General features: G+C 59.7%; 2 protein-coding genes across 5 annotated transcripts in view; one reads left to right on the plus strand and one right to left on the minus strand.

Annotated features, from left to right (window-relative positions):
• Positions 1-22,064, minus strand: SLC25A29 (solute carrier family 25 member 29). Of its 3 annotated transcripts, none has more exons than XM_027066612.2 (4): positions 21,871-22,064; positions 8,432-8,475; positions 2,238-2,321; positions 1-1,913 (listed from the first exon to the last, which is right to left on the minus strand). In XM_027066612.2, the coding sequence occupies exons 3-4, from the start codon at positions 2,298-2,300 to the stop codon at positions 1,167-1,169; spliced, it is 810 nt and encodes a 269-aa protein (XP_026922413.1). In that variant the 5' UTR covers positions 2,301-2,321; positions 8,432-8,475; positions 21,871-22,064; the 3' UTR covers positions 1-1,166. The 3 variants fall into 3 exon arrangements, with proteins under 3 accessions (XP_026922413.1, XP_026922412.1, XP_026922410.1); XM_027066611.2 differs by lacking the exon at positions 21,871-22,064 and adding an exon at positions 14,997-15,348; XM_027066609.2 differs by lacking the exon at positions 21,871-22,064 and adding an exon at positions 14,048-14,417.
• The window catches only part of SLC25A47 (solute carrier family 25 member 47), a 20,741-nt gene continuing 11,426 nt past the window's right edge, over positions 13,665-22,979 (plus strand). The window contains exon 1 of one of the 2 annotated variants that reach the window (XM_053224932.1): positions 13,665-13,963. The gene's annotated coding sequence lies outside the window, so the exon portion shown is untranslated. Of the gene's footprint in view, positions 13,964-20,934; positions 21,225-22,979 lie in introns of those variants that run through there. The other variant, XM_027066608.2, reaches the window with a different exon arrangement.

Below are 22,979 nucleotides of genomic sequence, written 5' to 3' on the forward strand. Positions count from 1 at the left end.
TTAAGAAAACAAAGAATAGTTTATTCCTTCAGCGGTTTCTATACAGCAATGACACCACAAGAATAGGATTAGAGTCTGGTCATCCTTGACCCCAGTCTGCCTCCTGGGAGAACGTATCACATGGCCCAAGAGGCTGAGCTCCACTCAGGGCAAAGGAGGCCACAGTCCTTTCCAACCTGTGCAAAACCATCCGCCTCCCTGTCCAAACACACGGCCATGCTGTTCCAGATGTGCTGGGGCTGCCCCAGGCTCACAGTCCCAGGAGCACAGGCTCGGATCCCACTTGGCCCAGAGGGGCCCACACTGGCCACACCTGTGCCCACGAACAGCCCTTCCTTTGTGGCCTCACGGGAACACCAAGCACGACTCCCTGGGAGAGACCTCATTTGCTGGGGAGTGGGGATCTTCCTATACCCACATCCCCGATGACTGCTGCACATCCTAGGGAACTGGCCAGTGGTAGCGGGCCAGAGCCCCACACAGCAGCTGACCCGTGTCCCCATTATATAGACGGGCAGCCTGAGGACTAGAGGGTGGCAAGCCCTCCCCCCTCCGCAGCTGGACTTAACTGTCCATCTTCCGTCCCGGTGGCCAGTGGCTGGTCCCCCAACCCCTAGGCTAATACGGAGCCGCCCGCCGGCCCCAAGCTTCTGAGCGGGTCCCCCAGGTCACCCTCCAGTGGGAGTGGCAGCAGTTAACAGCGTTCCCAGCCGTGCCAACCGGAGAAGCTGGGGGGTACCGGCAGAGTATTCTGGGACACCAGGAGTTATGTGGAGCTGCCCCTCTGTCCCTAACACAGAGAACGGACAGGTGGCCAAGAAGTGTCCCTGGGGCTCTGCCGGGTGGAGTTAGTCACTGGATAGCCCACGGGTGGATCATCAAAGACCCCGCGGTGGTGTCGGCCCGGACCCCAGGAAAGGGCTGGAGTGTCGGCTGGGTTTCCGGAAGACTCCCCAGGTAACAGCAACGGGCTTGGTGCACGCAGGGCGCCGCGGGGCGCCACCTCTGCGCTCGGGGAGTGCATGATGCGGGTGTGAGGCCCCCCATTTCACGGCCGAGGACACCGCGCACGTCGAGCCTGCGGCCAAGGGCGCCCCTCGCCGGCGCGTGGGATCCAGCCCGGGCCCGATGCGGTCCGGAGCTCGGGGCGCTTCCGCGCCCCGGCCTCACAGGCTGGAGGGCTGGGCCAGGCCGGGCCCCGACGGGGCGGGCACAGCGTCGCCCTCGGGCCGGGCCTCGGGGCCGCGCGCGTACGTGAGCACCACGGTGACGGTGGCGAAGGTGGCGGCGTTGACGGGGAAGGCGCGCAGCAGCGTGGACGCCAGCCCGCGCGTGAAGACGCGCCAGCCCTCGGCGCGGTAGCTCTGGCGCACGCAGTCCACGAAGCCGCCGTAGCGCGGGGCGCCCCGCACCCCGTCGGCCTGCAGCCGCGACTTGACCACGTCCACGGGGTAGGTGGACAGCCAGGACACGATGCCCGACGTGCCGCCCGCCAGCAGCAGCTTGGGCACCAGCAGCCGGTCGCCGGGCTCGCAGCCCAGCGCGCGCGTCAGCACGTCGTACGAGAGGAAGTAGACGCCGAAGCTGGGCGTCTCGCGCAGCAGGGTGGAGGCCATGCCCCGGTTGACGCCGCGCAGGCCCTCCTGCCGGTAGATGTGCGCCAGGCAGTGCAGCGAGCCGCGGTAGGTGCGGGCCGGGCCCGCGTCCTGCAGCTGCAGCCGCGTCTTGGCCAGCTCCATGGGGCAGCAGATGACGCACTGGATGGCGCCCGCCGCCGCGCCGGCCAGGAACTGGTTCAGCGGCGTGTCGCGGCCCAGGGCCCGCAGGGTGTTGCCCTGCACGCCGAACACCAGCGCGTTGATGAACGTGAGCCCCATGAGGGGCGAACCCAGGCCCTTGTACAGGCCCAACACCTGCGGGGCACACAGAGGCGCGTCAGGTGCGCTCCTGCCTGGGGCCTGGGGAGGGGAGGGGAGGGGAGGGGTGGGGAGAGGGCGGCCCCAGCCCAGCCCGCGGGTTCGGGAGGACCAAGCAGAATCCTGCCAGAACCAGTGTCCCCGATGTCCGAGGTCTGGGCATTCACACCTTCCCATTTCCAAAGTGCTGATCTGCCCGTAGTCCCGCTGACACCTTCGCTTCCAGCTCTGTGGTCTGGCGCCCAAAACGTCCTAGAGGCCGGTGTCTCAGGGCCACCCTCATCCTCCCCTCCCCCCACCTCCCAGACCCAGGCCACTCACACTCTCCTGCTTGACGATGGACTGGAAGCAGTGCAAGGTCCCTCGGTACTGAGGCCTCTCCATGCTCTGGACCTGCAGCCGCACCTGGAAGGACAGGGCCCCGTGAAAGGTGGGCAGGCGGGGCTGGAGGTCTCCTGGCTGCCGCGGCCCAGCACTCGGGACAGCCCAGGAGTCTCCCTCTCCGGGAGCGCCAGGGAGCCAAGCAGCCTTCTGTGGCTTTTGGGATTCCAGGATGGGGCAGAGCCAGGCGTCCTTGCCTCTTCAGTGAGGGGGTGTCAGTGGGCAAACTGCACAGGGGGTAGAGGGCCCCCAGGATCTCAGACGTCCCAGGCTTCTTGTGGCACTGTCTCTGCACGATGCACCTCCCCGGACTTCCCCACTGTCCCGGTGGCAAACCATGGCCCGTGCCGAGGGGGCTTCTCACCTAATTCTTATCACTCAGCTCCCCTCGTCAGGGGCTGGCAGTGCCTCCATGGGTGTTAAAGGCAAGGAGGCTCGGATGCTGAGGGATCCTGATTTCTGCCAGTAGCCCCTTGTGCGGATAGTGGTCGTGAGTTCACAAAGCAGGGACAGGAGAGGAGCTCATGGCCTCCTTAGCGACCGCAGGACCTCGTCACCACCTTCGGGGCCTGGGGGCTCACGCCCAGCCACCCTTGGAGCCCTGTGGTCCAGAACCTCTTACTGTGAAAAAAGTGTTCTCGATTGACCCCAGAGCTTATCTCTGGGCTTGACGCTCAGGCCCCATGGCTCGGAGCAGGAGCACATTTCCTGAACTTGGAATCCAGGTCCCGGGGGTTGGTGGGGGGGGGGGGGGGAGCTAGGTTAAGTCACGTTCTCAGGAGCGGACTCAGCAATCATCACCACAGCCAGGGCCATGGCATGAATGCCACTCTGTGCCTAGCAGCACCAGAGGGCCTAACGTTGGAATCACCAGCCGAGGTGCAGGCGCTTGTCCCTCCCATTTCAAAGATGGGAAGACTGAGGCTGAGATGTTTTGCAACTCCGCCCAGGCTGTCTGTCCTCTGCAGCGACATGGGCAGCTCGTCTGTGTTGGTGGGGGCCAGAGTGTGTGTGGGGGGGTGGTGCTGGCTGGTGAGAGCCCTCCAGTGGGCCTTCTATGGCTAAGTGCACTTACAAAAGAACGTTTTCTAAGAACACGAACGTACCATCTCCGCACAGGAGGACCTCTGCGGCTGGTGGCCACGGCCCCCAGAGGCGCTGACGACCGAGCGCACCCTGTGGCTGGCTGCTGCTGCCGGCTCTTGGTGGGGGGAGGGGTGGATTTTCAGAGAAAGGCAGAAGTGCTTGTCGAACAGTGATCACATAGGATCACCTTGAACGCCGCTCTGGGTGGTTTTTGTGCCGTGAGGGCTTTTCGTTTTCCCTTCCGTGGTCTGGCGTCCCACCTGGAACACTTCTCTCGCGTGCGCAGCCCCCAACACGGGCACTGAGTGGGCCGTGGTAGCAGAAGTGACAGGAAGTACGGCCGTCCCCGCTGTGGGTTGCACTTTCATTCAGACACCTACCTGGACAGTGGCTTCCAGTCTTTGCGGCTTGGACCGGCTCAGGCCCAGGCTGAGGCCAGGCTCGGGTCCCACAGGGAGCGCAGAGGCCCCTCTCCCCTTTTTTCTGACCCCCGGACCTGGGACGAGTGCTTGCTGGCCAGGTGTCTTGGGGGACTAGGTTTGGGGGTGAAATGGGGCCCAGGTCTTGTAATACCTAGAGCTGAGGTGAACATTTTGGGGTGACGGGATCTCGGATTGGTGGACCCGCCCCCGGACAAGTGGTGATTGTCACACGCCCAGAAGGGCTCCCAGCTCTCCACACGGCTGAGAGACCCCAACCAGCCCCACCTGGGCCCCCGCCCCACGACCTGCGCTGGGCCAAGTTCACCTGTCCCCTGCTCCTCAGGGAGGGGACTCTGGGGGGGTGGGGAGGAGGGGCGTGGCAGGGTGCAGTTCAGGCCCAGGGTCAGGTTCGGCGAGGACAGAGAAGGGTCCGGTTCACCTGGTCTACTTACTAGCGCTCTCCAGGGCGAGGCTTACGCTCACCTACAACAAAGTTACACTTTTGCTACGGACGGAGGCAGCCCCTAGCTCAGAAAGTAAAGGCCATTAAAGCAACACAAAATTTCAACAGTACGTCCGGGTGTGGAGCCCCCGGGGCCAGCCCCCACCCACCTCGCCATCCCCGCCCCCCGCCCTGGGCTGGCCACTGGCCGGTGAAAGTGGTTTTACCCCCAGCGTCCCTGATTACAGTCATGTCTAGTCAGTAGGACAGAAAACTACCTTCGGACAGAAACAGGTGTGAAGGTAGTGTGTCTGAGGACAGGGGCTTGATTCTGGGAGAAGAAGAGGAAAGCCAAATCTTGGACTCAAATCCCAGTCCCAAGGGTCTGGGAACACACAGCGGATGTCCCAGCCATGAGACAGCATGAACCAACGTGGGACACGGGTGTCCCCTCGTGCATTCTGGAGCATAAGTCCAACTACATGAGGTTCGGGAAGAGGCAAACGGGACCATGGTGTGAGAAGTCAGGAGAGTGGGGGTGCCTGGCTGGCTCTGTCGGAAGAGCTCTGGATCTTGGGGTCATGAGTTCGGGCCCCACGTTGGGTACAGAGCTTACGTTAAAAAAGAAGTTAGGAGAGTGGATGGCCAGACAAAGGGCAAGCGTTGCTGGGAGGACTGGGGGGGCTCCTGATGGGGGGAGGGGACATTGTTCTACTTGTTTCCCAGGTGTGTGCTTCATGATGATTCACAGATTTGTACCCTTAGCATGCGTGCACTTTTCTACATGTGTCAAATTCCAGTTAAAACAACCACCACCACGGGGGCGCCTGCGTGGCTCAGTCGATTAAGTGACCAACTTGGGCTCAGGTCATGATCTCACGGTTCGTGGGTTCGAGCCCCGCGTCAGGCTCTGTGCTGACAGCTTGGAGCCTGGAGCCTGCTTCGGATTCTGTGTCTCCCTCTCTGTCTCTGCCCCTCCCCTGCTTGCACTCTCTCAAAAATAAATAGGACATTAAAAAAAAAACAAAAAAAAACCCACCACAGAGCTATTGAAGGAAATCCCCCTTTTGCTAAAAGCAAGGAATATATATGGGTCTGAGTACATTTCTGCTCAGATTTCTAAACAGAAATCTGAACAAGGGTTGGGGAAGGGTCTATATGAAGGACTTTTTTTCTTTTTAGTTTATATGTCTCTATGATGGTTAAAACTTTTTTCTACAGCCTACCTTACTTTTGTAATAGAAAGCCAACGAAGAAAATGTGACGGAGAGAGTAAGATCCTGAAGGAGGTGTACAAAATGTGCAAAAAGATTTGTCAGTATAAGGCACTAATTGGCTTTTCTACATTTTCCAATTTTCTTTTAATGAGAATGGTTTAACTTTCATAATGGAAAGTAGCCAGTAAAAAATAATGGCCATTAGTAATACAGCATTACATTAAACCAAATGAGTGTACCAGCCCATAACTAGAATGAGACGGGTCACCACCATTGGGTGACAGTGGTGATTACTGGGGACGGGTTTTTCCTCTCCATAAGAAGACTGGGGCTCCTGGGTGGCTCAGTCAGTCAGTTGAGCGTCTGACTCTTGATTTCAGCTCAGCTCATGGTCTCATGGTTCGTGAGTTCAAGCTCTGAGTCGAGCTCTGTGCTGACGGTGCGGAGCCTGTTTGGAATTCTCACTCTCTCCCCCTCTCTGCTCCTCCCCTGCTCCTGCTCTATCTTTCTTTCACTCAAAAATAAATAAACATTAAAAGAGATTGGCTTTGGGGCGCCTGGGTGACTCAGTCGGTTAAGTGTCTGACTTCGGCTCAGGTCACGATCTCCCAGTTTGTGGGTTCAAGCCCCGCATCAGGGTCTGTGCTGACTGACGGCTCAGAGTCTGGAGCCTGTTTCGGGTTCTGTGTCTCCCTCTCTGCCCCTCCCCCACTTGCGCTCTGTCTCTCTGTCTCAAAAATAAATAAACATTAAAAAAAATTAAAACAAAAAAAAAAGAGATTGGCTTTTTCTTTTTTTTCAACGTCTATTTATTTTTGCGACAGAGAGAGACAGAGCATGAACGGGGGAGGGGCAGAGAGAGAGGGAGACACAGAATCGGAAACAGGCTCCAGGCTCTGAGCCATGAGCCCAGAGCCTGACGCGGGGCTCGAACTCCTGGACCGCGAGATCGTGACCTGGCTGAAGTCGGACGCTTAACCGACTGCGCCACCCAGGCGCCCCAGAGATTGGCTTTTTAAAGACAGGTTTGCCTAGATGTGATGCTGCTGGGCCACAGTGGCCAAAAAAAAGTCACCCAATGGATTTCTTCAAAGACCACCCTCCAGGCGCAAGCTAAGAGGGGTCCAAGGAGAGGATCCCAGTGGGGTGGAGAGGCTCCTGCACCCAAATCACCCAGGGGCTTAGAGGGACAGAGACCCCAGGACAAAGTACTCCCAGCCTGGGGGCACTGATGAGGGGGCCCAGCGGGAGCCTCAGCCTGGGGGGAGGGGGGCAAGGGCTAGCTGAAGGGGCCTGGGGCTGCCCAGGCTGAGTCATAGCTCAGAGGGGCGTGGCCCCTGCAAAACTGGGCTGAGGAAGTGAATCCAGAGTCACTTCTTGGCTGGATACAGAGGCATTTACAACATGTGACCACAAGCGTAACGTGGACAGTGCCAGGCTGCCCTGGGCTGCTCTGGCCTGTGGACGGGCTTCACAGGACGGCCAGCTAGGCAGTGCACAGGCAGCTGTGTGGACAGGCTCTCGGCAGGCCTGTGTAGGGCAGGGGTCGCCGTGTGGTAAGAAAGCGTGGCCCTTCCGCCTCCCGCCTAACTTGCATACGATGGGTTGGAAGAAAATCTGTGCTCTTCAGAACTAGCCTTTCACGCAACCCAAACTATACTGTTGAGCACAGGGCACCACGATGGCCTCCGTAATCTTGCCTAACCCCTCAGTTTGCCAACGAGAATGCTGGGCCGAGAGGTCAAGCAACTGGCCTGAGGTCACACAGCAGATTGGCTAGCCGGAGGCCTGGGCTGTACAAGGCCTAGGGCAGAACTTTTAAGGTCAGAGCCAATACATAAAGCTAGGCCCTCATGCCTGTGCCGGAGGAAACCGCAGCCCCTGAGTTCCTAGTCCTTTTCTTGGCCAGTGACCGTCTTGGCTTCTGCTGAAAAAAGAGGGGACAGGAAGTGACCTCAACCCCAGCTAGGGATGACATCCTTGCCTTAGCTCTACCCTCGCTCCAGCAGGATGAGGTGCCAAGTTCAGTGTTTACAGTGGGACACAAGGTCTGGCCCAGTGCCCTGTTGCTTCCAGCTCGCCCTGAGTCCCAGGTGGGAGCCGGCAAGGAAAGGTCCAGACCTGACCGGTGTGAGGACACAAGACCCCAGCAGCAGGGAGAGACTCTGATTTGGGAATTTCCAGCTGGAGGACGTGGATTTCCTTTGTTTCTGTTTTGAGCCTCCTGGATCTGGACAGTTTATCGACGAGAAACTGGCTAACTGAGCGCCTGGCCCAGGGCCACACACTCCGCACAAGTGGACACCAGCCCTCGGGAAACACTCTGTTTCGTGCCAATGATGATCATTCTGTGAAGATCACGTTCATGGGAAATACTGACCAGCTTTGGCTTTTCTGTATTTCTGCATTTTCTCTCTGAACTGCTCTTTCTTTCAAGAAGATGTCTGGGGGCCTGGGTGGCTCAGTTGGTTGAGTGTCTGACTCTTGGTTTCAGCTCAGGTCATGATCTCACGGTTCGTGGGTTCGAGCCCTACATCAGGCTCCGTGCTGATGATGCGGAGCCTGCTTGGGATTCTCTCTCCCTTCCTCTCTGCCCCCTACCCCGCTCATGCTCGCTCGCTCTTAAAAAAATAAACAGACTTAAAAAAAAAAAAAAAGATGTCTGGGGGAGCCTGGGTGGCTCAGTCGGTTGAGTGTCCGACTTCAGCTCAAGTTATGATCTCACGGTCCGTGAGTTCGAGCCCCACGTCGGGTTGTCTGCTGCCAGCGCAGAAGCTGCTCTGGATCCTCTGTCCCCCTCTCTCTTCCCCTCTCCCACTCATTCTCTCGCTCGCTCTCAAAAATAAATATTTTTTAAAAAGGGGGGGGGAGTCACTGGAAAGGGGACTCCAGCCGTCCCGGCCCTGTGCATGTCCAGTGTCTGCCCCTTCCCAAAGACCTGAGAGTAAACTGTGACAAGAGACTCACCTTGACTGTGTCAAACGGGTGTCCCACGAGCACGCCTGCCACACCTGGGGGAGGAAAGGGGCATGTCACCCAAATGCCTCAGAAACCTGTAGCACAGGGGCCTTCCTGCAAGGACCCCATGGGAGCCATGGGACTGGAGGGGAAAAAGCCGTTTACCAAGCACCTACTGTGTGCCAGGCACCCTGTGGGCTCCTTCATCCTCATGCCTGCACGAGCAGTGGGGTGTGGGGGATGACATCCCTGAGGCCAAGCCTGGATCTGTCCAACCCAACGCTGGGGTCTCTCCAGCCCCCGCTTCCCACTGCACTTGACTGGTCCGTGTGCCTGAGGACAGCTGGCCCCCGGAAGCCGCACACGCTAGTTCTGAGATGGTCCCGTTGCTCCAAACACCTCCTGGCGTGGCGGGGGGGGGGGGGGGCCCAGGGATTGTGGACTTGGGGTCAGAGGGCCACCCAGATTTGACTTTTCCCTCCGCCACTCACCAGCTGGCCAAGCTCCCAAAGGACTCGGGGTCTGTGGCTCACTCCCCTTGCCTGTGCAGGTGAGAGCATCAAGTCCCCCCCCACACCCCCCAAAACTGACCCAGGGCCCAGGCAGCACAGGCACTGGTTGGCCACTCCCTTCCCCGAGTGGGAGCTGCCTGGGACCCGGGGAGTTTGCTCGGGACTTTGTGATCACGTGCAAGGATGCATCGGTCCAGCCTCTGCCAAAACCCCAAAACCTCAGGGGACAAAGGCTCATCACTCTCCAAATTGGCTTCTGAACCCTTTTCTGAGTCCTGAGTGCTGTTCAGGTGTAACTATCGCTGGGAATCAGGCACCTCGTGACCCCATTCACAGAAGGAGAAAGGGAGGCTCAGTGAGGTGAAGGTGGCTTCGACTCCCACGCTCTCCTCCCTAGAATTTTGTGTGTGAATCTCTTAAAGGTCTCTTAGCGCTGGGAGTGTTTATAATTAAGACAGTATTAACATCTCTACCTGCTGGTCACTGTTCTCAGTTTTGCATGTGGACTAACTCTCCCTCTCACATGTAAAGAAAGGACTATGAGCCCGTTTTACAGATGAGGGACCCGAGGCCGAAGGAAGTCGTATGTCCAGGCTGCATGGCGAGAGAGTGGTGAGGCGAGGACTGCAGCCTAGACCTCCTGGGCCTGGAGCCCTCCTCCTTCCCCGCTCACCTCTTTTGCCCCCCCGTTGGGGCTGCTCATCAGGGTGGTGGGCGCCCAGCGGTTAGCGGGAGTCACCGCGCCTCTTTACAACTTGCATGTTGTCGTGCGTCCCCCTCACCTTGTCTCATGCTTTGGACCTTAGGATCCGCTGTGTTTGACGCGAACTTGGCCAGTCCCGCTTTCCTTCTGGTTGCGCGCGCCTGGCATGGTTTGGTGACGGTTAATTTTCAACCTGGTCCTACTCCCTTGTTTTCGATGCTCCTGGGAGCGAGCTCCCGCTCTCCGCCGCTCCCGTCTGGAGGCTCCTCCGGTTCTGCCGAGACGGGACATCTGACACGACTCCATCTCATTTTACGTGAATGGCTTATTTCTTCCCTTTGTCTTTCTACATGTTGGCTGCTTCGGGCCACCCGCCACTTCTCCGCTTTCCGCTAGTGTCTAAGTTCGGCTAAAGGTTACTTCTTGTTTCTTACTTTTAATCATTATGTGGAAACAGGACAAGAACTGTCACCCCCCCCCCCGAAGGCTTTCTCTGCCCCCCCCGCTGCCCTCCCCCTCCCCCCGCCCAGTAAGAGCCGCCCCAACAAGGTTTCCAACTCTGATAGCTTCCTCTTCTACCCCACTTAGACCCCACGAGATTCAGAACTGTTCCCTCACTTCCTCCCCTCTACCCCCTTTCTTGGGGTCTCTACCCCGATCAGTTGCCATTTTGTTGGAGCCTTTCTTGATTACTCTCCTCGGAGGTTAACACATGAGGAAACAGCCTACAGAGTCTATTTCTTTAACACCATCCGGGAACAATGGTCCTGTGCTCTGGTGAGGCTCCCAGGCCCAGGCCATTAGGGTGGCCGTGTCCCAGAATCTTCTCGCTTCTGGTGCCACAGCTGAGAAATCCGCTGCCGGTACGTTTTTTGCTCCTTGTCAGTAATTTATGCATTCTATCGGGAAGCCTCTGAGATTTTATCTGCAGATTTCAGGAATGTCACCAGGAGATGCCAAGGGTGTGTCTCTTTTTTTTTTTTTTCTTTTTTTTTTAAGTACCCCTGCCTGGTACACCAGCCCTTTCTCTCTGCACACTCAGGCCTTTTTTCTGATCAGAGGAAGTTTCCACTATCGTTTATTCATCGTAATCTTCATCTCCAGACCTTCTTCTCCTTCTGGAACCCCTAACATTCACAGGAAGATGAAAAGACCTCCCCGAGGTGTCTCTTCCCTCAAGACTTCCGTGCCCGTGCCTCTGGTCCTCTGTGACACACTTTGTTTCTATCTTTTGAGATCCACCTTCTCTGTCATAGCATGTTGTGAATTTTCTAAATTTGAAAAGCCTAGTTCTAGAACTTATTTTCTTGGGCTCTGATTTCCCTGGGTTTTAGAGACTTGACACTTGCCTGGGGGTATGCTGTCTGACCTCCCTTCTCTGCAGCTGCGGAGACCTGGGGACCTCCATGCCCTCTGCAGCCAGGCCCAGTTGTGGGGTCCCCAAGAAGCTGGTGCCGGAAATGCTGGGGGTCCCTTTCCTGTGGGTGGCGGGTCCTGGCTCTGGTCCCAGACTTCTCAGGTTCCAGCCTTCATCAGCCTCCAGGATGGAAGGGGTAACCACCCTCTCCCCCCCCTCCCCCTCCCCCAGCCTCAGCTGGGAGGCCCCCCCAAGACCTCCAATGGTAGCCATTTGCACTGCCACTCGCTCCAGAGGCTGATTTCAATGCCCTCAGGGGAGGGGCTGAGTGCCTTCACCCAGGACATCCCCATTCACAGGAACAGAGCGGGCCTGCCCCCATCAGGGCCTCCAGTCCTGCCAAGCCTTACCCTTTAACCTCACGGGGAAGCCCTTCCAGGCCAGCGCCCCGACAGGACGCTGAGGCACCACAAGGAGATCCTTTTCCCACCTCCACAGCCAGTGCCCACTGCCCTACACACGGTGGTTTCTCGGGGCACCGCCGGGCCCTCTGGGGTAGGAGTGGGGGGCGACGGTCCCAGAGGCAGGCGTTGCAGGAGACCTGGATGGCAGACCTGTCTTCCCCACACAGGGTTCCCGGCCCCACCACGGAGCCGCGCCTCCTCCTATCCATGCACGTGGCAGGGAGACCCCCATTCGGGGCACAGGGTGCTGGCGGGCTGCACGCCTGGGACTGACCCCCTGGTGCGGAGCAAAGGCAGACAGTCTGACCTTCCTACCGCGTGAGCGCCGGGATGCCGTCAATCAAGGCACCTGTCCCACCTCCCCGCGGGTGAAATTGAACACGTGACCCGACACTCCACCAATCAGAGGTGACGTACCGCTCTCCCTCCCAGGAATCTGAATCTAGAGGGAACCCCAGGCGGCCGAGGAGAAGCACCGTCGTTCCCCTGCTCTGGGTCCAGGTCTGAAAGAGCCCAAGCCGAAGTAACGAGGCGGGGGCCTCCAGGGCCAGGCGCTGAGGTGGGGGCGCGGCCCGCGCCCAGTTCCTAGACAGTCCCTCTGCACAGGCTACTTCGTGCCAGGGACACAATCAGGTCACTGTCTCACTAGTCCCTCCACTTCTCAAGGCCAAGGTTTCTCCTGGGTCACATAAGACCAGGAGAGGATCTCAGGGGAGCGGGAGCCGACAACCCTCACAAAGAGGCTTTGTGGCAGCCACTGCCATTCTCACCGGCCTGGGAGACTCAGGCCTCCACTCACAGCAGGGTAGGTGCCACCAGCAGCCCCAGGCTTGCCCCTGGGTGGGAGTAGGGCAGTTCGGGGTTGGGGGAAGGGGCTGGGGCCCATAGCTCCGCATGGTGCTGGACCCTGACCTTGCCCCAACCCTGCAGCCTGGACAGGATCCCTCCTGGGTGGGTTCGGTGAGGGAGGGCGGAAGGCATGGCCTTTTGGGCACAGAGCCTACAGTGACTGAACCCGTGTGTCTAGGGGTGGGGTGGGTCCCTAAGCAGGCCTGGCCTCAGGATGAGTTCCACCTCAAACCCCACAGCTCCCAGGACACCCGGGAGAAATCAGAAGGAATCCTGTTCCTCTGGGGAAAGAACCCACATTCCCCAAGAAGCTGGAAAGGGGCTTTGGCTGTGGGGCAGTCCAGCCTCATTGCGCCACCACTGCGGGGTGGGTAGAGGAGGGTTTGGGGGCTCAGGAGGAGCCAGCAGGGGTGGTGGCAGGTGCAGTCACCAGAGCGGGGAGGGGAACCGGGGAGCTGAGACCCGGATCTGCAGAGGCTGCCCGCTCCTGTCTCCTCTGGCCTGGGCTTGGGAGAAATTCACACATTTACGAAAGGCCCTGGGGTTCTTCCCCCTTCAGCAGACTCCAGCCCGGTGGTTTCCTGAGGCCTGATTGGGTAACAGGCTGGGAAGTTCTTAAATCTCTTGACACACATCGCTTCCCTGGCACACTGCCCTCCCCACCAGTCTCTTCTTGCCCAGAGCAGGAAGCTGAAATCAGAGGCTTAAATGCCCCAGGCCATTGTCACTCCTCTTCCTCCAGGGTGCCCAACGCCAAACCCAAGCGGATAAACAGTGAAAGCAATTTCAGGTGCTGGAGGAGGGACATCCACCGTCAGAGCAGGACCAGGCCTGGGGCCATGCAGCCAGCTCTTCTGTCAGCTCCTTGGGGAATGACATAACCCGGCTCGCAGTTAATACCCGTTAAATAAATTAACTCTCCAAGTAAAAGCAAAGAAGCTAAAGGCCAAACAGGGAAGTGCCCGGCCGGCTCCAAGCCCAGAGTCGTCCCATGGCATATCCCGGGTTGCACACTGACAGCGGCCCTCCCGGGGACACAGGCTTGGGGAGGACCCTAGCAGCCTGGTCTGGGTGAAGGTGCCCCGCACCGGTGACACGCACGCGTGAGCACAGGGCTAGCCCACACCGCGTGTCAGGCCCACTCCGCCACCCGGGTGGAGACCCCCCGCCAGCAGTTCCCTGAACGGATTAGGGAGGTGAGGCATGCCCAAAGCATGACTCGGCGCCCTAGGGGCCGCCGGCGCCCTTCTGGGCCTTCCAAGGCCAGCCCCCTAGGGGGTCTTCCTGTGGCCCCAGCCCCGCCCAGACACCTGCGGCGAAGGGGGTGGAGCCAGCCCCCAACTTCTGGGGCCGCGGGCGCGGGCCGGGGGTGCGGGAACCGGGGAGGGAGATGCGCCCGAGGCCTCGCGCGAGCGGGGCGCACCGGGCGGCGGGACGTCCTCCTGGCGGTCCCCCACTTGGCCAAGCCACGGTGCTGCCCCGGCGCCCCAGACCTCTCGTCTGGACGAGCCCCGAAGGACTCGAACGCCACCTGCCCTCGCGGACGGCGTGCTAGACGCCCTCCCGGCCTGTTGTCTGGGCACGTCCCCGAGAGCCCCGTGAGACGAGAGCATCGTTACCCCCGTGTTTCAGGCGAGGAAAGCCCGGCGCCCTTAGGTGAGCCGGCCTCCCATCCCGCACACGCCTGGCTCCGGCCTCCCGAGATCGCGCGGTCCGGGTGGGCGCCGCCCGCCTGCTTACCCCCAGCGCATCCAGCCAGGAAGTCGAGCGCCATGGCCGGGCCCCCGGCGAGGCTGCCCTTCCTCCTCGTCCTTCTCCTCTGGCCCCTCGCCGGGCTGGTGGCCGTCGGGGGTCCCGCCGGCTCGCACGGTTGGGACTCGGCCTGGCCGCCGCCTCCTGGCGCGGAGCCCGGGGCCAGCCGGGGGCAGGGGGCGGCGGCGGCGGCTCAGAGCGCGGGTCCTCCGCCGGCGCCCGTCCCTGGCCGGCCGGTTCGCTCGCCCTCGCGGCAGTCCGCCCGCAGCCAGTGGTCCCGCACCTCGGGCCGCTCGCCCCGCCCCTCGGGCCTGCCGGCCGGGCTCCCGCGGGGGTGCGGAGCGCAGCCAATGGGCGGGCGAGGCGCGGACAACACCCCGGGCCCTGCGCGCCGCCGCCGCGCCTCATTGGCTGGGCGTGTCCGGGGCGGGCCAGGCGGGGGGTGGACGTGGCGGGCGGGGGAGGCGCACAGGCGCCGCAGACAAAGAGTGTGCTTCGTGCGCCCGCCCGCGCGGCTCCGGAGGGGAGAGCAGCCGGGTGCGCGCGGTGCTGGGACGGTGGGGCTGGGCCCGGGAGCCCGGGGTCTGACGGCGGCCTGTGCAGGGGTGGGAACCTCCCGGCGTGAGCGACACGGGTCAGCTGAGCGGGAGGCGGGGTGTGCTCGCTCTGGACTGGACTCTTGAACCTGGGGCCTGGGTCCGGATCCCGACTCGGCCTCCCAACCTCAAGTCCTTGCCCGTGTAATGGGGACACGGGCGCGTCAAGGGGCGCGGAGCGCCAGGGCCCTGCAAGGCTCCGACACAACTAGCTGTGATACCCCTGGGGCGGCGAATCGCCCCTCCGCCTGCGCGCCCGCTGGGCCCGCACGCGGGGTCCCGGGACGGCGGGGAGCTGGAAAGGGGAAGGGGGCTGTGGGGCGCCCCTCGGGGACGCGCACCTGCCTGCGCGCTGCTGGGCCGCGGAGGGGTGCGGATCGGGGCAGGTTCCTGGACGGGCGCACACAGGCCATCGGTGGCAGGGAGGGCGCCGGCGCGGGGCCTCGACAAGGGAGGCCTCGGGAAGGACTGGGCGAGCCGGCCCAAGTGGGAGGGCGCTGGGCCGCGGGGGACGAGGGGGACGAGGAGGAGCCAGGTCCTGCGCCTGGAGAGTCCCTGAGGTTGGCAGTGACAAGGACCCCTCCCTGGTCTTTGGGGGAGTGTCCTGTTCAGCGACGTGTCCTGCCCTCCTTCCCCAGCGCCTTGTGAAGTCTGGACTGTCCGGCTGGGACTCGACTTGGCTGGGCGCTTTCTCCTGCACAACGAGAGTCAGATAACAGCGTCAGGCCTGCGGCTCAACTTCCTTCTTCAAGATTCTGTGGTCAGGACCTGCGTGTTTCCGGATTGCAGACCACAGTTCTTTTATTCTCATGTTACCATTTCTGGAAGAAGGATGGGGATTACAATAGATATGTATCCAGGGTTTTATTCTTTTATTATTCTCAGGTTTATTTATTTTTTTGAGGGAAAGAACACTTCCAAAGGGGAGGGGAAGAGAGAGAGGTAGGTAGGTAGAGAGAGACAGAGACAAAGAGAGACAGAGAAAGAGAAAGCAGGCCCCAGTGCTGTTAGCCCAGAGCCCCAAGCGGGGCTCTGACTCACAAACTGTGAGATCATGACCTCAGCCAAAATCCAAGAGTTGAAAGCTTAACCAGCTGAGCCACCCAGGTGCCCCATATACCCAAGGTTTTAAAGATTATATATTTCTGGTAGGAGGGGATTTCTCAGGGGTAGGTAAGTAGTGACTATGGTGATACAAGGCCACCAGGGATCCAACGATCATTAGTGGTTTCCTTTGATTCTTCTTGGAATCTAAATAGAACATTCCTTAAGCAGAGACCCAAAGCCAGGTCTGCTGACTCCTAGTCCAGTGCTCGTGATGGCTGGTGGGCCCTGAACTAGGGGTCTGGAGGCCTGGCTTTGAATATCGCCAGCCTCTGACCTCGAGGAGCCAGGAAAAAAAAAGCATGTGGGCCCCAGGAGAAGCCCAGACCCAAAACAGGGGCGGGAGTTGACTGTGGCTGGAGGCCTCCAAGGCCATGATGATTAAACTTACATCCAGGAGACCCACCCTTACGAACACATTGTCCCTTGGTTGCCAAGGCCTCCAGAGGTAAAGCAAAATGCCCGCAGCGTGTTTTGGGGGGCTTGAGTAGAAAGTCAAGTACTTTAATGAGGCAGTGAGTCACAAAGTTATAATGGGGCATTTGATAAGGAAACAACGATGAGCTACTTTTTTTTTTTTTTTTTTTTTTTTTTGCCTTAAGAGAATGCACGTGCCCTTAAGTTAGTGTCATAATTGAGGCAGGTTGCAGGAGCCCTGACTCCTGGGGGTCAGCAGCCTGACCTCCAGGGGCTCCCATGGCGGTTAGGGAGAGACCAGAAAGAATTGAGGAAGTCATCGCAAAGAGTTACACGTGTCCATCTTTTGGAGCCTGCAATTACACATTAGCGGTTGGGTTCTATGCACGTTCTGTTTCATTTCCTGAGGATACATTACAGCACAGAATATGATGTTTTCAAACTCCTCACCTTCCACAGAGCCCCAGGCCCCACCCCCATGCATGGGAAAGCCTCCCTGCAGGGCTCTTCCCAGACCCTAAACTTTAAGGGGCGGGGGGGCGGGGGGGGGCGGTCCAAGGCCAGAGCAGGACAGCCAGTGAGGGAGGGAACGTCACAGGGGACGGAGGTCAAGCCAGGTCACCGTCAAGTACATGGTGCGGTTTCTATTTTGCACAGCTTTTATCATTTCCTACACAAGACGGATCCAGTGTGGAAGAATCAGAAACACCAGCAGGAAAAGAGGAAAGGAAAATCACCTCTGTTCTCCCCACCCCTGAATCTGCTGGATTCAGTGACAGGGGCTGTTTCAGTGACAGGTGAGGTGGGATGGGGAGGGCAGGACGGTCAACTGGCTCCCCACTCACTTGGACTCGGCGCCCCTGCTCACTTCTCACCTGCGCACAAGGGGCTTGGCTGGTCCTCCCCGTCTACACTGGGGAGTCTGCCACCTCTTCCCACACTCTGCTTTCTTTCAGCTCCCGGAGTGACTTCATTTGTTGCTCTATGTGCTTATCCCCTCTCTTCCCCTAGAATGTAAGCTCCACCAGGGCAGGGACCTTCTCTGTCCTCTTTGTTAACAGTAAGCTAGGTGCCCAGTGGGGGGACAGAATCATTCAATGGCCAGAGCCATGGAAGGTGACGGACCCTGGGTGGCAGGGGAGGCAGGCGGGAGGCTCCTCCCGGCCGACAGCCTGACCCTTCTCCAGGGATGCGTGTTCTGGGAAGAAGGTGAGGGCTGGTGGGGGTTCTGGGTGATGGTTTTTCCTACAGTGTATTTTTAGAGGGGTGCCTGGGTGGCTCAGTCGGTGAAGCATCCTACTTCGCCTCAGGTCATGGCCTCACGGTTTGTGAGTTTGAGCCCCCAGTTGGGACGACGGATCCCCTGTCTCCCTCTCTCTCTGCCCCTCTCCCACTCATACTCTCTCTGTCTTGAAAATAAATAAGCATTACAAAAATAATAACGTGTATTTTTAGAATTAAAAACTTCAGAAACAAAGTTTCTCTCCTCTAGGCTGCAGTGGGCCCGATAAGGAGGAGCCTGAGAGAGGGGCAGGATGGGACCTGGGTTGGGATGTGTGTGCGTGTGTGTGTGTGTGTGTGTGTGTGTGTGTGTGCAGAGCCAGACCCTGCCCGTCTGCTTTGACTCAAAAGCTGGGATCAGCCTGACAGCTCTGGCAGGGGGTGAGCGGGCAGCTGAGGAGCCAGGCCTGGGTGAGGGGAGTGGGGCCCTGGCCCGTCCTGCCCTATGGTCCCAGCCACAGGCTCCCCATTCTAGACCTCCGGCATGGAGCCCCCCAGAAATGTGGCTAAGACACACCTCACCAGACCTAAGGAATCAGACTTAGGGAGCAGGGGGGCTCGAGACCTGCATTTGTTTTTTTAAGTGTATTTATTTTGAGAGAAAGACAGCATGCGGCAGTGAGAGAGGGGCAGAGGGAGAGGGAGCCAGAGAACCTCAAGCAGGCTCCTGCTGTTGGTGCAGAGCCCTGACCTGGGGCTTGATCCCACGGACTGTGAGCTCATGACCTGAGCTGACATCAAGAGTTGGACACTTAACTGACTGAGCCCCTCAGGCGCCGAGAAACCAGCATTGAAAGTGGCCCCTTCCGGGGCTTTTAGGTGGCTCTGGTGGCCACAGGTTGAGACTGTCTCCAAGGACAGGTTCGGGAACTTGACCTCTGCAGTCTCAACTTGGGCCCCTTCTGGCTGCGTGACCCTGTGAGCCTTCTTGGCCTCAGTGTCCTCATTTGTAAAATGGGTTCAGGAGGATCCTAGGGGCCAGAGCAACTCAAAGAGCCCCACGGGGCAGGTACTTTTGTAGGAAACGGAAGAGAAGAGTTGACTTAATTATTCAGCTGAGGTATTTGGCGTTTCTTACAGGCATCTTCAAGTGTCCAGCCGGGGAGGGGAAACTCTGGCCCCAGAACTTCTGAAGGCTGCAGCGAGCAGGTCTGGGGGCTGGGGGGCACTGGGGCGTGAGCTGTGGTTGGCTGCCTGGCACTGATGAGAACTAACTACCCTCCGGGTCTCTCCCCCAGCGAGCATGTGGCTGCCATGGGGCTGTGCCTCCGCCCCTCTTATCCCATCCACTCTCACAGCGACTCACCCCCCGACTAAGCGAGTCTTTCTACTCTGGGCCTCAGAGGCTGAAGGGCTTGGGACCCCTTGGAGACAGGCAGCCACTGTCCTCACTAGTTCATGGTGCCCAGAGTTCTCTTGTTAGGTAGACTTGAAACGATTTGCTTAAATTGAGTCAACCCCAAAGTTGCCACCATGCTGTGTGGGCCTCTTGCACGTTCATTCCACTGGAAATTTTATAGTTTTCCCCAGGGCTGCCTCTCCAGGTGAGCTGTGGGCCTCCCTTGTGCTGGGCACCAGCCGCAACCCACTTGGCTTTGGAGTGACCAAGAGACCAGAGCGAGGGAGGCTCTGGCCAGATAGTGTTGTTGTTGTTTAAGTTTATTTATTTTGAGAAAGAGAGAGAGAGAGAGAGAGAGAGAGAATCTCAAGCAGGCTCTGCACTGTCAGCACAGAGCCTGATGTGGCCCTTGAACCCACGAACCGCGAGATCATGACCTGAGTCGAAGTCAAGAGTCGGACTCTTAACCCACTGAGCCACCCAGGTGCCCCGGCTCCGGCCAGGTTGTGAGATGACCAGAAACTCAAGATGGGAATGATATAAATAAACGCAGGGCAAATGCTTCAAGTATAAAAATAGAGCCTGCAGGGGGCCTGCCCGAGAGTGCCGGACCTGGGGGCCCCAGCGGTGGTCTGCAGCTTGGGTCGGGCCATCCGGTCAGGACAGAGGAGCTGGGCGGAGGCTCTCAGCCAGGTGAGGCAGACAGCATGTGCTTGCCGCCCACTCGGAGGTCGTGGGGGCACGGGCCTCCTGGAGCCCACCCTCTGGGCTGGCGCTGGGGCCCCGCGTGAGCCCGCCTGGCTGTGCCCTCCCTGGGGCCACACACCGTCTGGTCTGGGGGACGGAAGAGCAGACCGCTGACCCGGGCGGATGGCCTGTGTGAGGGGCGGGCACCCGAGGGCAGTGGCCAGAGGAGGGCAGTGTGTCCCCACCTGGGCCGTGGTCCCGGTGGCAGGGTGAGCTGGAGTTGACACCACGGAAGGCGGGGGACGGCATGGCGGCGGACAGAGAACGACACACACTGAGCCCAGAGGCGCGTGGGGACAGTCCGATGTGGCAGGCAGGCCCTCGGGGAGGACAGACGCGGGAGGAGCCTGGGGCAGCTCCAGAAACAGGCGGAGGAAGGGACAGAGAGAAAGCCTGCAGCATCCTAGAATCCAGAATCCTGGAGCTGGAGTCCCCCCTGTTCCAGAACCTCTCCCTGAAGGAAGGGCCTTGTGCCGCCGCCCGGCCAGGCAGCATCTTCCTGGGGCTGCTTCATGTGGATGGTCCCTCCTCTCCCACCTGCCTTGCTGCTTCGGGCTCTGCTCTCTGGAGTCCTTGTCCTCGGTCCCCCGGGTGGCACGTGGGGCTGGCTGGGGGCCAGGCGTGCCTCTGGGGTGTACCCCCCTCATGGGGGGCTTTGCCCTCCAAGTGGAGGGTGGGGGGCACGCTTCTCTCCTTTACCCCGTCTGTCCTTGAGCTGAGCGTCTTTGTGTAACAGCAGGGGCTTCCTAGTGAGCCTGCCCTCAGGGGGCTTCCTGGAGGCCACTCCCTGCTGGTCCAGTGGGGGTGGGGGGATGCCCGGTCACCTGAGCTCCTGGGAGTCCCTGCCGTCTTCCCCGTCTTCCCCGAGCAGCTCAGCTGTGCCCCCCCTTCCTGGAGGCCTCTGTGACTGCCCCAGTGGAGACTGGCTTCTCTCTGTGACAGGCTGGCCACACCTACCCGTTTCCATCCCTGGCTCTCTGTGGCGGCTTGAAAACACGTCCAACTAATTCTTCTAGACTCCCCACTTCCTAATGTACCTGTCACCGAGTGTGGGGCTACGGTGAGTGACTCACTTCTAGTAAATAGAAAATATTCACTGGGTCCGCGGGGGGGCACCTGGGTGGCTCACTCGGTTAAGGGTCTGACTCCTGGTTTCGGTTCAGGTCATGATCTCGCGGTGCATGGGTTCGAGCCCCGCGTCGGGCTCTGTGCCGACAGCTCGGAGCCTGGAGCCCGCTTCGGATTCTGTGTGCCCTCTCTGTCTGCCCCTCCCCTGCTCCTGCTCTTTCAAAATGAGTAAAAAATCTCTCAAAAATACACATTTAAAAAAAATTTAATAAAAGAAAAAATATTCGCTGGGAATGACATTGTGTCACTTACAAGACAGACACCAAGGCATTGTGGCCGCCCCTTTCTCTCCCTCTTGGATCACCGGCTCCGGGGGAAGCTGGGAGCCACGTGGGGACCAGTCCTGTAGAGAGGTCCCTGCGTTGAGGAACCGAAGCCTCCAGCCGACAGCCACACGAGAGAGTCACCTTGGAAGGGGGTCCCCCTAGCCCTGCGTCAGGCCTTCAGATGGTGCAGCCCGTGCCCACGGCTTGACCGCAGCCTCGCGAGAGACCCTGAGCCATAGCCAGCCAGCCAAGCTCTTCCCCGATTCCTGACCCTCAGAAACTGTGAGGTAATAAATATTTGGCATCTGAAGCTGCTAAGTTTGGGGATAATTTGTTATGCAAGAATAGATAGTATATACTCCCCGGCCGGGCCGGGCCTGCAGGGGGGCGAGGGTAGCATCTAGGCCACTTCTGGACCCCAGTGCCCAGCACGAGGCCTGCACGAGAACACGCACGCCGGAACGAGCGGGTGAACGAATGCCTGCCTGGCAGAAGGCTTCAGGCTTCAGGTCCCGCTTTGGAGAGAGCTTCCTGTTCCTCAGTCCAACTCCCTGCATCTTGGATGGGGGGGTGAGGGATCAGAGGTCACCTTGTTCAGATGCAACACCTATGACCCCGGGCCAGCAACCATCTCAGCCCTTCCGGCCAGTGCACTCCAGGGTTCAAGATGCTTCCCGGGCAAGGCCTGAAGGGGTTGCCACGGTCTGGGAGATGCTGGAAGAGGCGGGACAGGAAGGGCTTGAGCTATGGCCTGGGTGCCGAGGGAGCAAGAGGCACGGCCAGGGTGTGGGCAGGGCCGGGCCCGGGAGCTGAAGGGGGCGACAGTTCGGGGACTCGTCAGCAGCGGGGTCAGGCCTGACGCTGCTGGCCGGCCCTCTGAGCCCACCCCTGCCGCATCTGATTCCTAGCCTCAGGAGCCCCGACGGTCCTTACCTCCCTCAACCCCTGTCCCGGGGTAGCTGTTGTCCCTGTTCGGAGATAGAGAAACTGCATCTAGGAGATTGAGTCCATCGATGTCATCACGGCAGAGCGGGCCTCGAATTCTTCTCCTTGCTGGTTCCCGCCTGCTCTTTGTCTCTGGCCCACAGTGTCCCCGTCTGTCCCTCGGGAGTGGCTCCAGGGGGCCGGGAGCTTGAGTCTGAAGCCTGTGCCAACGTCAGGGGTAAAGGCAGTGCCCCGGCAGGGAGGCAGCGGGGAGCGCTCTGTTACATGCTTTGCAGCTGCTGGGGTGGCTGGTGACACGAGTGGCCTATAATCGCACCAAGTAGAGGCATGAGTGGGGACGGAGGGGATTCCCTTGTGAGGGGGGTAAGGGCCAGACATCAGGAGGGATGTCGGCCCCGAGTTTCTGTCAGGGGCCTTCTGAGGGGTCTGGAAGGATGTGGGAGGGTTGTAGCTGTGCCCGTGGAGGGGTGGGGGGTGGGGAGGGGTCCACACGTGGCCAGGTAGGGCAGGAGGGTGCCAGGAGGGGCTCTGTCTGGGGCTTGTCCGGGATGTGGGCTGTGGTCAGGCTAGGGAAGAATATGTTTTGTAGCTGTGGTCTATTTTCTGAGAAGGGAGGGAGGGTCCTGTAACCGAGCAAAACAGAGTTCGGGCCAAGCGCAGACACCTGTGAATTTTGTCTGTAAGCTTGGCTGGGGGGCGGGGGGCGGGGGGGCTTTGACTAGATTCCTTTCAGTAGCCCTGAGGTCCCTCCCTCCCGGGGAGGGGGCCACACAGGCTTAGAGACCCCAGGCCCCGGGCCCTAACCGCTCGGGATGTCAGGAAGGGTAGGGTGTCCAGAAGGACTGGGTCTGGGGCTCATCTCACCCACACGCCAGCCACACCCAGAGACCCCTTCCTTCCAAAGATGGGTGCATTCTTACCCACCGCCTGGGGCCGTGCGGTCTGCAGCAACCAGCTGGGTGTTATGTAGATCAATGCACAGCAGGGCCCAGGCCCAGTGCGTATACTCTCGTCTCCTGTCCCGTGTTATAGACGTAGAAAGCGTGGCTCGGGGGGTCCGTGGCTTGCTCTCGGTCCCAGAGCGAGCTGGGTGAGAC

The sequence above is a fragment of the Acinonyx jubatus genome, chromosome B3 (assembly GCF_027475565.1).
Source record: "Acinonyx jubatus isolate Ajub_Pintada_27869175 chromosome B3, VMU_Ajub_asm_v1.0, whole genome shotgun sequence".
Taxonomy (NCBI): Eukaryota; Metazoa; Chordata; class Mammalia; order Carnivora; family Felidae; genus Acinonyx; species Acinonyx jubatus.